Source organism: Zonotrichia leucophrys, chromosome 7 (genome assembly GCF_028769735.1).
Source record: "Zonotrichia leucophrys gambelii isolate GWCS_2022_RI chromosome 7, RI_Zleu_2.0, whole genome shotgun sequence".
NCBI classification, from domain to species: Eukaryota; Metazoa; Chordata; class Aves; order Passeriformes; family Passerellidae; genus Zonotrichia; species Zonotrichia leucophrys.
The window spans coordinates 31397497-31411147 of NC_088177.1; the positions used below are offsets into that span (position 1 = coordinate 31397497).

Below are 13651 nucleotides of genomic sequence, written 5' to 3' on the forward strand. Positions count from 1 at the left end.
GTAGTCCAGTAAACTTCGTGATGATTGTGTCCTATCTCTGCTGTGGCAGATCTGAATGAGGCGATGTAGAGCTCATAAAATATTTGCATGTACACATTTCTTTCCAGTATCTTTTTGTACTGTAACTTTTGTGTTCTGTGTTTATCATTGAAGGTCGTAAAACTTTTCCAAGAGCCAGAAGGACTCAGGGCAACAGCTTCCGATCCCCGGTCAGTTTCAGCCCCACTGATCACTCACTGAGCACCAGCAGTGGGAGCAGCGTCTTCACGCCGGAGTACGAGGACAACCGCATGAGGAGGAGGGGCAGTGACATTGACAATCCCACCTTGTCAGTCATGGACATCAGCCCACCCAGCCGCTGTAAGTTCTGCCATTTGGTGAACCCCACTGTAAAACTCCTACTTTTCAGGTATATCATGTCAAAACCTAGCATGCTATCCAAACACATGCCATTAAATAATATGTTTTTATCTTTCTAATAGGCGAAGGTCAGGACTGTGCTCATCAGTATTTTCATTGCTTACTGTACCAACCTCTGTGTAGACTTTCAATTGGAATTTACATCTGTGATAAGAAAACATTGTAAAAGTGATTTCTTAGACTTTAGGACCTGAGAAGGTTTTTGTAGGTTGCAGTTACTATTTATTTTTGCAGATCTTGGTCATGTTTTCAGTTAAACTGTAAATTTTTAGTGGTACTGCTTCATACTTGTGGTAGAATTTCAGGAGCAAATATACTTTGTGATGACTTCAGTAGCTTATACCTTGTAATTATGCCTCTCTCTTTTGAAAAAGACAGCTGTTTGTTTAATATTCTTTTTCTGTTTTTCAAATTAGCTATTGCTAGTTGTTTTAAGTATGTCTAGTTCTACCACAAATCATTTTTTGAATAAGTTTAAGTAGCTCATGTTTTCCATCTTACAGGGAGTTTTATTGATCTTGGTAATTTAGATAGTGAGGTTTAGGACGCACAGTCTCTGTTGTTGAAAGAGTAGTCTTTCAAAAAATTATTTTCTGTGTATTCCAGTTTTTCTCGATCAGCTAAATAACAAGCTCATTTGAAAACCAAAACATACTTATATTTTCAGCACCACGAGCTCCAACTAACTGGAGACTTGGTAAACTGCTGGGTCAAGGTGCCTTTGGCAGAGTATATCTGTGTTACGATGCTGACACTGGACGAGAGCTGGCTGTTAAACAAGTTCAGTTTGATCCCGATAGCCCCGAAACCAGCAAGGTAAGTGATACCAAAGAGAGACCTTGGAAAAGGCTCCTGCTGAAGTGGTGGGTTCTAGACCAGGCTCACATTCTTTTCCTTGAACAGGATGAACATGTTTTAAACGATGTTGTGTTAGGAAACCATGTCTTTGTTAGGAATTCTGTTTTGTTTGTACCATAGATAATTAGTTTGTTTACCTGATTTTAATATTACATCACATTTTAATTTTCAGACAGATCCTTATGCTGTGAAGATGCATAATTTGATTTGGTGCTGCCTCAGTCTCTAAAATCAAACAATCTATTATGAAGCGTGCTCTGAAATAGATAATTAGTTATACTAACAGAAATTGGAAGAAGTTACATTTATAAGCAGAAAAAGCTGTACTAATATAAGTGTTCCTGAAAACAAATTGCCAAAAAGAAGTTTGGTTTGGCTATGAAGACAGTTTGAGATTCTTACCTACTTCCTGTTTGCAAAATTTCTAGTATTTTGGATAGCTCCAGAGAAAGCACCAGCTGTTAGTGTTTTCCTTTGGTGCATTTCATTATTACAATATCAAGTGCTAATCAAAGGCATTTTTAAAGTATAGTCTATTATCCTGGAAGAGTTAAGAATTAATGCTAATTATTCCACCACAAAGATTAAAATGTGGGGTGGTTTTCTGTGTTTTGTTAGTTGTGTTTTTACCCAAGTGGAAGTGTATTACATGTTGCATGATGATCACTGACCTCATCAACATACTGATATCTGCTGTGCTCTGAAACAAACATAACTTTAAGAAAAGAGAAACAATGAAAAACTAGCAAAACCATCCCAAAGATAATGTATAGAAAAGACATAATTTTGCTTGTTTTTAATTACCTCAGTTTAACGTTGATATTTTCTTGTTATAAAATGCAAAAGTTTTACATTAGCTGTAGGAGTATTTTGTTACTTAGTTTGCATAACACTTTAATATGAACACACTGCTCTACTTGAAAAAATTCAAATCCAAAATCTTAGTTTACTACATCAAACATGGTTAATCTGTCCTGTTTTGTCCTTTCAGGAAGTAAATGCACTTGAGTGTGAGATTCAGTTGCTGAAAAATCTGCTGCATGAAAGAATTGTTCAATATTATGGCTTCTTGAGAGATGCACCTGAAAGGACACTCTCAATATTCATGGAGTACATGCCTGGGGTAAGCAAGAGAGCTCATCCACTTCAGCCATCCATAGTGTGCTGTGTGATGAGCACCCAAGCATTCAACTTTGCATAAGTGCACACAGGTATTTCAAACTGTCCAAATGAAAACCACCAAAGATGGGTACTGACAAGTGCTTGCAACCTCCTGTCTTCTCCATTCTGCTTGGGATCTCAGAATTACAGTGGTTTGTACAAAAGCTCTTTGTGTTTGGTTTTGGTGTAAGTGGTGCCTGGCAATGGCTTTGAAAAGACAATATTATCATTAGTAAACTCTTAAATCTCCCTGAATTTTATTGTTTTGTTTTGCCACACTTCACGTATTTCTGGAAAACAAAGATTAGCTGAGATGAGGATGAGAATAAGTGCATACAGAAAATAATCTTGGTGCTTGCTTCTTGTGTGGCACCTGGTACATGCTGAACTGCTGATCTTCTTCTTTGTTAGGAAATATTATAAAGTCAGAAAACTGTAGATTTTCATTTTCTCACCAAGTGGGGTCAGCAGAGCTAAACAAAATGTGCTCCTATAAAAACAGAGGCTCTGTATTTCTGGAGTATCTCTGTATTTCTGAATAGTTACAGCAGTCTATTTACTATGAGACTCCAGAGAGGAAAAGCAGTGTCTGGGTGTTGGTTTCTAAGTGCAGGTGGGGTTTTTTTTGCTTCTTCATTTTTTTGAGTTCTTGGTCTTATTTTGTGGGATGTCTTGAATTCTTCTGACATTTGGAGAAGTGACAGAAGTAATCTTAGCAGTTTGTAACTCCATGTGACAAAGACAGGTTATACAAAAATAGTTGCAAAACTATTTTTGAAGAAGTTTTGCTTACCTATTATTTTTTACCACCCTGTAGGACGTGGTGTTTTTTTTCTTGACAATGTTTTTTTCTGAGTATAAGCTAACCCAAAGGGCATATATTATGTTCATCCTGAGTGTCACCCATCAAAAACTTTAGGAGGCTGTTTAGGGGGCTGTTCTCTTTCTGTACATTGTAGTGGAACTATTCAGCCGCTTGCAAGTTTTAAGGTTAAATCAAGAAGAATTGTAATTTTAAATGTCTACGTTTCAGGCATGAATGTAATTGAATTTCAGTTGAATTCTAGAAGTGTTAGTGCTTTATGCTTCTGTGCCATAGGGTTCCATCAAAGACCAATTGAAATCGTACGGAGCGCTCACAGAGAACGTGACTCGTAAATACACACGGCAGATTCTGGAAGGAGTTCACTATTTGCACAGCAACATGATTGTCCATCGAGATATTAAAGGTAATGAGAGTTCTGTGCACAGTTCAGTGCTCTTTATTACTGATCCTTTTCCAATCTTATGTGAAGCACTAAAATGCAATTAAGTTTGAAATACCAAAATACTGACTTAAAATCAGTGTGGTTGCTTTCCATCTTTTAGTCTTGTCACTGTTGTAACCTGGGGAAGGAAAAATAAGCAACTTTATGATGTTCTAGCAGAGTTCTGGCTATGTTTCTTTAGTCTTCATCTGTAAAACAAGCAGGATAAATTCTGTTGATTTTATTTTACTATTAATAGCTTTAAATATATTGGAGGATGATGTCATTAGGAATAGACTGTGCAGAGGAAAGTGTCATGACTTAAACGTTTAAATTTACAGAGTTCTGCTTCATCAATAATATAGAAATTAACCAGCACTTCACTGGTACAAGAAGTGACCAATAGAGATCACCTGCCTGATCAGACTTATTCCATTTTACTGCTAGGAAGCCTGGTGTAACATCTACTTTTTGCAGACAGGTGCAGGTGACTTGCAAGTGTTGCATAAGTAAGGTGTGAATATGTAGGGAGATGGTGATGTGCAGAATAGATGTGTTGAACACGATGCTGTTGTATTCTGTAATATTTTTACCATTTTTCTGTTGCTTTGTATCAGCAGTGTTTTGTTCCAAAGCAGGTTGAGATATCATAGTCAATTTGTACATCTTGTGCAGAAAACTGTTTTGAATAAATCTATACCACAATTTGAGGTTTTGCTTTACAATAGTATGGGAGACATTTTCAGTTGTGTGGAAATTGTTTCCCCATTTCTTTTAATTTGCCATGTGTAGCACATTGCTTATTTTGTCAGGAGGGCTTTACAAACGGACTGCCCCTTCCTGGTAAAGGCCTGGATGCAAACCAGTGTGAGCAATTCATTATTTTCTGAACTCCAGAACAGACTAGTAGGAATGAGCAGAGAAAGTAAATTCTTGGCTTGAAATCCTAGATTGGTGTTGAATTGTACCACTGTATCCAAACTTCTTTTACTGTTTCCTGCACCAAAACCTTGAGTCTTTTATGAAGGTAATGCTGTGTTCCCTTCCCTCCAGGAGCAAATATTCTGCGGGACTCAGCGGGCAATGTGAAGCTTGGTGACTTTGGTGCCAGCAAACGGCTGCAGACCATCTGTCTGTCTGGTACGGGAATGAAGTCTGTCACAGGGACTCCCTACTGGATGAGTCCTGAAGTTATTAGTGGAGAAGGGTACGGCAGAAAAGCAGACATCTGGTATGTTAAACTCCTTCTCCACTCAAAAGTGTCATTTCATTTTCAATAGAGAGTAGGTGTTTGTTATCTGAAGCTGCTGCAGTGTTTCATCCTGGGATTTAAGCTGAAGAAAGTGGCAAATGTGAACACTGACAGTCATTTTTGGAGAGTCTTAACACTGAAATTTAATTTTTCACATGGCAATTTCTCAGCCCATCAGTTTAAACATCATAAGAGAATCCTTTCAACTGACCTCGCATGAAGTTAGGATTACCAAACTGTTTGTTGGTTCTGGAGAGGTACTGACTGAAAGCAATATGTGAAGCTTTGAAACGTCAGTTCAGTCAATGTGTTGTAATGAAACCTCAACACCAAAATACCTTTGATGCAAGGCAGAAAATAAAATGCTACTCCTCTAGAAATTGAACACTTCAGAGTGAATTTGCCAGATTTAAAAGAGAGTATAAAAAAAATAATTTGGTTTAAGTTGTTATTAAATAGGTAAGAACTAAGAGGGAAAGTAATTTGCAAAAATGAAGGGTAGTGAAACATTGTATATGCCGCAGTCTAACTTGGCTCCTGCCCTGTGGACAGATGACTTTGTCAATGAGACCCCTTGCACTGCAGGTGATCTGTGAATACACAGTAATGGGCTGGCAGCAGCAGACGGCTGGAGTAGTAACACTGTGTGTTTAAATAGGAACTACATTGTATCCAAACAAAGGCAGTACTTTTAATTTCAGGGAAATGAATTTGGGCTACTTCAGATTATTTAGTGGTTACTCTGATATAAGTGAAAAATAGGTCCACCTTATAATATCAAGCAGTTCACTTGTTCAAATTTCAAATATTGGTACAAAGGTAATTGTGTATTTCTTGATGAAAACTTAATAAAAACTACCAAAGTTAGATAGCTATCAGTCAATCCTTATTGTGCAACATACCTCTATTTAAGTACAAAGCTTCTTGCACAAGAAGCTTTGTCCTTAAATAAGTTTGAAAAACTTATTTAAGTTTTTTAAGAAGCTTTTTAAAACTTCTTTTAAATAAGAAGTTTGAAAAACATTCAAACTTTTGAAAAATTGGAAAATTATTCCAGCCTATCCATTTTGCAGTATTGTTCACTTGTTATTGGAAGATGCTGATCTTTAAGGACTTCTGGAACAAAGTTTCTCTGGCCATATATATGCCCTTTTACCTTCCTAAATTCTTTAAAATTGTTCCTGAACAAAGATTGTTTAGGAACTTAAAATTTTGTTTGTCCATCTAAATATATTTTTAGTATCCTTAACTAAAAGAGAAGATACCTTGAAAGTAGGGCTTTTGTTCTTCAGCTGCCATATTAAGTTTCACACGATTCACTGGTGATAACTTGTGTATTTCTAATGAGCTGGCACCACACGTGGCATGCATGGAGCTTTCCTGATGCTTTGCATTTCTGTTCAGCCTCAAGGTGCAGGAAAGCTTCCAAGTGCAATGCTGAGTGCGTGGCCTGCTGAGCGCTGGGTGCTGGCAATGCCCTCTGACAGTTAGTACTGCCTGGATAAATATGTAATTATCCCTTCACTGAGGTAGTAGCTTTCAGCCCAGGGAAGTGATGAAGTGGAGACATAGGTAGTGATTTGTGTAACTCAGGGATAAAGGTATAGCAGTACATGCTGTTTTTTTCCAATGCCTGTTCCATGCTGAAGTTACTCTGCAGTATTATGTGGACCCTGCTTGTTTGTGGTATTTTAGTCCCTCTCTGCTGTTTCCTGTTTTCCTGGGAGGCCATGACTCTGTTGTAACCTGCTGTTCCACTTCTGCCTCTGTTTCAGGAGTGTAGGTTGCACAGTGGTAGAAATGCTCACTGAGAAGCCCCCGTGGGCAGAGTTTGAAGCCATGGCTGCCATCTTTAAAATTGCCACTCAGCCAACCAACCCCCAGCTCCCTCCTCATGTCTCCGACCACGCTCGGGATTTCTTGAAACGGATTTTTATCGAGGCCAAGCTGCGACCGTTTGCAGATGAACTGCTGAGACACACGTTTGCACACTATCACTAACACCTGCCTCAACTCAGCTTGCATCTACTGCATTTATTTTCTATTTGACTGCACTTTTATTTTTTATTTTTTACAAAGAAAAAGGAGAAAAAAAAGACAAGAGAGAGAATATTCTCTTGAATCTTTGTTTCATTTAGATTGTAAACAATCTAAAATTTGTATCTAAAATGAGAATCTTCTCTTCCCCCCTCCCACCAGGACTAGAACTTTTTGTTTCTATAATGTACTGATGTGGTTGATGTAGATAAAGCACTTTAGTACATATTCGTTCCTTATTTAAAGAGGAAAAAAAATTACAAATGCTTGGACAGTCAGGAACTGTGTGACTTTTTCTGACACCGCTGACTGACTCAGGGTGCAGGGAAAAATAGACATGCAGCTAATGGACAAGAAGGTTACTTCTATGTGATTCTTATCTGTATTGTAGGTACTTGCAACAGAGAGTTCTAAGTTCTTACTGTATTTTAGCATTTAATCAGCTTCTGGAATGTACAGTTTAAGCAGGAACACACGGTTCTGAGAGTTAATTGATGAAGCTGGAAGAACTTGGAACTCTTTGTGCAGCAGCATGTCTAGCTGGTACTTCTATGTGACCAAAAGAAAATAACAAAAATGAGCTCAAAACTGATGTACTAGTTAGAAGTTTTGGTGTAGAATTATTGTATTATCTTAATATGAAAATAATTACAGGTAAACAGATATGGGCCCAGACTCCTAGAAACTACTATACTGCAAAGGGGAAATTTCCCATGCTAGACAAGGGTCAGCTATTGGATGTAAATAGTTAGGAGAATGCCTCCTGCTCTATCTGCCAAAGAGAACCTCTGTTGCATAAGCTTTGAGGGAGACAGTTATCTTAGCTGATAAAAAATACTGATGTTGAGGGTAAGTTCTCCTCCACAGTCCCATGAATGGCTGCAGGGGAAAGGGAATGACTAATCCTTGTGCAGTATATGAGTTACTGGATTCAGAATGAGCTATAAGAAATATTTGCAAAGCTGTTGAGAGGCGCTAGGATGGAATGTATGTCAACATCAAGTGCCTGAATAATATAAAATTCTTCCCATTCTGCACTAAAAAAAAATTGGTTTAGTAATGCAGGTCAGTCATCTAGGATGCGTTGAAAATTCCTGAAATAAAGTCAAACATCTCTTAACATCAGGAAAGAGTCACTGAGAAAGCTAAGATTCCAGTTACATTTTTAATAAGGTTGCACTGATGAATCCTATGAAGAAGGAGGCACAGCTCAGAAAATTGTACAAAGAACAGGCCAAAAGTGCAGAGAGCCAGCAATTAAATAACATGAGTGTGAATATTCCAACCTGATAATCCAGATTGGTATTTGTCAGATTTCCAGCTGTCATAAAGTGTACATTAATTACTTTTTCTATTTCTGAAAGAGCATAATAAAAGAATTAAAAATCTGAAATAACGCTTCTCAGCTGAGAAGCCCAGGTACTGATCAAGTGTAGTGAATAACTGTCTTTTCACAATAGAAAAATCAGACTCTCATATTTTTGTAGAAGAACAGAACATAGATAATTTAAAGGGGCATTTGGAAATAAACTATTGGACAACAGAACTGAAATTATGTTTACTGTTTTGGATGATTCATTGCTTGCTTTTGTTGTTTTTTAAAGGCAGAGCAGGCTGGTACTGTTACCCTTGCCCAGTCTGACAAGGCTCTACCTGTTCTGCATCTTTAGAGGACTATCAGGTTTACAAAATGCATGGAGACAGAACAATAAGCTTACCCATTCCCACAGTCACTCACATATGGGATTTCTGAATGTATTCTGCTGAATTCCATATGTTTTACCAGAGCATAACAGGAGTATGGATCTATCCTAACCACTTTACCTGTAGTGGAGTAAGAAAGACTTTTTTGTGGCCATCTCTCCAGAGACTGAGAGTGGTGATTTCTTCAGCTTATGTGAGTATTTTGCCCAACTTAAAATTTTCTTGGTCAGGGTACACAACTGTGCAAGGTTTCCCGAGCACAGGAGGAGCTTCTATACCAGGAAGAGTGTAAAAGGCTGAAAGGAAAGGCAGCTTGTACTGACTTATTTTTTGTTTCTCTGTCACTAGATAAAAGCTATGAAGCAGCCTTTAAGAAGAATTGGTATGTACTCTGCTGTCAGGGGCCTTTGCTTTATAAGCAAATTTTAGTGACAGTAGGAATGGGAAGTTTAATGTAGAACCGAATCGTTTATGTAGGTAATTTTCAAGATCATGTAATTGAAATTAATAATTTCAGACTAATAAGGTACCAAAACCAAGGTGAAAATGTATATAAAAATCCATAGTGGTCAGTGATTCCTGAAAAGGTAAGGAAATTTTATATTACCAAAAAGGGACGTTAAAGGGAAAATGTAACCAGGTTTATCTGTAGCATTCATAACATTTAAATATACTATTCTAAAGAGAAACTGCACTCTCTGAAGCTTGAAAATTTTCAGAATCTAGTTTTCTTATAATGTGACCTTTCTGCGAGACAGTGCTGGATCATGTATATTGCAATATCACTTCCTTGTTGTGATTTTTAATTACTGAACAATCAAGTTTGCTGCTTTTGTGCCTTTTCTAAAAAAAAAAAAAAAAAGGCATTCAGTCATGACAACGGTCAGCATTTTGGAGCCAGGAAAAAAAGCAACTTTCAGAATGCATTTTTCATCATGTCTTTAGCATGTCAGAAAGCTGCCAATGTAAAGACTGTGCTTCTTAAATGAAGTTGACATTTTCCAGTTTGAGTGATTCTAGTAAAATTTTATAAATTTAACCAAGGTTAGGCTTGAGCTAGTTTTTGCACCCTAAAGATAATTTCTCTATGGACTTAAATAACTTACAGTAAATCAGATGATTATTAACACAAATATTTTGAGCTAGAACTAATTATGAAGCTAAATCAGACTTTTACCAAGAGGTTGGCTATTACTTACCTCTAGTGGGGTAATGTAGTAAAACAACCTATATACAGGGTTTGTTAAATTCTTACAGGGACTCCTGGGGTCATGGTGAATGACCCCTCATTCTGGAATTTGTGAGGTTGCATGGAATTTCAAGCTTTAAACTCCATTGGAGGAAGATTGCAAAGCCAAGATCCCTACTCACAACTTCTTGTATCCCACTTAAAAAGCCACCAGCATTTTAGAATCATGAATTGGTCTTAATTATTGAATCCAATTATAAAAAAATTCCAGTGAAAGCAATACTGCTGCAGGGATGGTTTGCTTTTCTGTAAACAGCATGATGAAGCTGTACTCCCAAAAAATAAGGTTTGAAATTAATGGTGAGTATTTGTATTTTCAAAAGTCTTACTTATCAAATGATTTTTAGTATTCTGCTGTTGCAACTATTAAGTGAGAAAAGCTACTTCTGTGGTATGGTTTTAATGGTGTAACTAACAGCCCTGTTAGAGCATGACTCAAGGTTTCAGTTGTGTTGTGTTAGAGAAAGTTGCTTATTTTTTATTTGGGGGATAGAAATATCCAATGGAAGAACTCATAAACCTATGGGTCTAATAATTGCATAGTTAACTCTACAGTCTTCTTTTCTTGACAGTTTAAATATAGTATTAAAACTTCTAACTTGATTTCCAATTAGAATTGTAGCTAAATAGTCCTTTCAGTAAAACAAAATGAAATGTTTGGGGTTTTTTTTAGCTAGTGCCTTTTTCTCTGTATGCCTTAATTTGGTCCATGTTAGAACACCATATTGAAATATGTCATACAATTCCATGTCACCATAGCAGTCTTACAGAATGGGTTTTTTCAAAGTGCCCAAAGCAGAGCTTGTCTAACTGCTTTGAAAAGTGTGCTGGAGTTACAATCTGCAGCAGACATTCAAATTCAGAACTTGAAAGTGATTTTTGGCTTCCTGTGCCAATACAAGTTTCCTTTTTACATTCTGGATATTGTACACCAGTGTACATGCCAGAAAGAGGATTTGTCTGCATGCACAGAAGTAACTGGATTGTCAGGATTTGGCTTCCTGGCTCTGGGTACCAGACTCTGCAGCAGTTTCTTACTGGGCTTGAAAGCAAAGTTGGTACATTTGTAGGTGTGGTACTATATTAAAAGCTGTTTACTTTCAGTGCACAGGAATTTGATCTGTCCAAGCAAACAAACAGATTTCTTTCTTGTGCTTTTTGGATAATCCTAACCCTGCTGTTGTCTTGACTGAAAGCCTCGTAGCACCCGTAGGTACAGTGCAGTACAGCAAGCCATTCTTTTGGACAGCATAGAGCTATGTCTAACTGCAGCTTCAGAGACTTGAGAAAATTGGTCAGATCTACAGTTATTTATAACCAATTTCTTACTTTTTTAATCTTGACAGACTGTGTCACGCATATAGAGAAGTATATAATGTGTGTGCTTGAATGTAAGTCCCTATGGTGTTTCTGGAAAAGCGAAAGTATTGCCGCCAGTGTCATTTCCTCCTGCTGGTAACTTGCTGTCTTGTGACAATGCCAAGTCTGCAGTGTAGAATCACATACAATTACCAAAGCTTTTCTATCCCATATACATATAGCCAAAAGTGATGATTCATGTCTCTTATAAATAGTGTGTATCCACCAGTAAGCTGTTGCTGACTGAGTAAAGCAGGTACTAGTAAAAAAGTGATAGACACTGCCCATATTTCAGACATGTGGGTGTTTATATTTGCTGTTTGATATGCAAAACTCATGCTTGTATTAAAATGAAGAGTTTTCATTTTAAAAGCTCTTTCTAATTTAATCTCACTGTTGTCATTCTAAAATTACTGCATAAGCTTGGTGACTAAAACCTGGTGACTTCTGTAGCTGGGTTTGAGCCTTGGGACATGTCAGGAACACCGTGAATATAAAACTGTAACCTGATCTGTTTTGTGCACCATAGTGAGAATGTTCCAAAGCTCTGGGAAGCAGTCAGTCCTCTTTATGTGACAGCCAGATGTCACCCACTGGTACTTGGGTGTGGGTGCTGCCTTCAGGAGGAGCCACTAATGTGCACTGAGGGGTCAGACAGGTTTGCTATCAAGCCAGGGTTTCTGAATCAAAATCTGTGATCAGAAACAAAGGAGCTCCTTTCTCACTTGATATCCCCCACTTGGCCCACACCATTTATTTTTCTTTGTAGCTGGCAAAGCTCAAGTCCTGCATAGGTGGTAGCCTGTGATAGCTCCTGAGTAAGGTGTCCAGCTTTAGACCAGGGAGCCCATCACTTGAACCCAGGATTTTGCAGCTCCCAGTTTGCTGGTGCAGTCCTTGGGTTTCCTCTAGCAATGTATTTGTATACTGAGTGGAGAGATAGATGGGGTGGAGGAAATGATATTTCTCATGTTTCAGACCAGTCACATCTTGGCTAGGGCTTAGTTTTCAGAAACTTATTTGAAAGGGAGAAGACCTGGATTAAACTGCATAAAAATTGTATCTCATGGTTCAGCCCTTGTGTTGAGTCCACAGGTACGGATTGGAGGTCAGGGTCTTCTTTTGAGAAATAAGGAAAAGGATACTCCAGCTCATGAGTGGATAGTCATAGGAAATACATCAGAGCTTTTTTGTGCTTTTTACCTGAAAACTAGATGATCCTTTTTCCCCAGAGGTTTATAAAATGTGGATATATAAACAAGGATTGCATTTTCTTTTCTGAACAGCCATTAGATTGTCAGTTCCCTAGTGTTTGTTTCTTGTTAATACCAGTAAAAGAAGGTGGTGTCACCCTAAAATTGGAGTGGTTTATTAAAGCATAGTGTCTGTCATCTCAGACCTCACAGGGGTTGTATAATGGAGTATCACTGTAAATATGTGGAGGAGACTTAGATTAATTGGAACGTAGGCTTTTAGTTTTCATGAAGCTATGAATAAAAATTTGTAAATTTACTCTTGATCTAATGTACATTTTTATGTAGCCATTAAATTCTCTATTTAATCTATCGGTTTCTCACTGTAAATGTTTTTACTCTCAGTTGAATGCTGGGCACAGTTTGTAATGTATGTACACAAAGGTGTTTTTTTCTATCAACGTTGACTTTTTTGCACATTTTTGGAAATATTTAATTTGTACACTGATTTAATACTCTGACCAATTGTCGATGGGTGTATGAGAATCACGTGTGTGTGCAATGTACTACTGTCTGGATGTATGGGGTTTTTTATTACTTTTGAGATGTTGCTGCCAGTAACTGCACTGCTGTTGCTGCTTTACATGGAATATCTTGTGTATAAAAAAAGATAAAAACAATTTAAAACTTAGGTTATGGTTATCATGGTTGAGGAACTCAGGAGTTGGGCATTGCTTGCTAGTTCCGTTGTCTAACAACCTTCCAAACTTAAAAACAACCAACCAACCCCGCCTTGTAATTCTGTGTATGCATTGAATGTGTGTGTGTATATATCCCAGTAATCTTATTCCACAATTTCATTTCTACATTTTTATGAACTTGTTTTTTAAGGGTACTATGTTTAGTTAGAATAATTAAATATATAAAAGCTTTGAGAGATGATTTACTAGATAAATATATTTTCAGCTGGCTGATGTTCAAAATATTTTTTTAATTTTTGTTTTTAACCATTCGAAATGTATTTGTATTTCCAAAATCAGACACGAATTGTACTTAGAAATATATTAAAACACTCTGTAGGGACAACAGTGTGATTTCTCTTTTAAGAATTCTGTACTTTAGAACACTGCGCAATGTCACTGTCGTATCTCAATTTCGCGTTGGCTTTTTT

The 13651-nt window shown here is 37.4% G+C and overlaps 1 protein-coding gene across 4 annotated transcripts in view; it reads left to right on the plus strand.

The window, feature by feature from the left end:
* MAP3K2 (mitogen-activated protein kinase kinase kinase 2) overlaps positions 1 to 13557 on the plus strand; it is a 47600-nt gene extending 34043 nt beyond the window's left edge. For all 4 annotated transcript variants that reach the window (XM_064717959.1, XM_064717961.1, XM_064717960.1 and 1 more), the window contains 6 exons: positions 154 to 360; positions 1088 to 1236; positions 2270 to 2401; positions 3539 to 3668; positions 4740 to 4917; positions 6714 to 13557. In XM_064717959.1, the coding sequence (XP_064574029.1) occupies positions 154 to 360; positions 1088 to 1236; positions 2270 to 2401; positions 3539 to 3668; positions 4740 to 4917; positions 6714 to 6939 (1022 nt within the window). In that variant the 3' untranslated portion in view covers positions 6940 to 13557. The remainder of the gene's footprint in view (positions 1 to 153; positions 361 to 1087; positions 1237 to 2269; positions 2402 to 3538; positions 3669 to 4739; positions 4918 to 6713) is intronic.
* Positions 13558 to 13651: the final 94 nt, after the last annotated feature.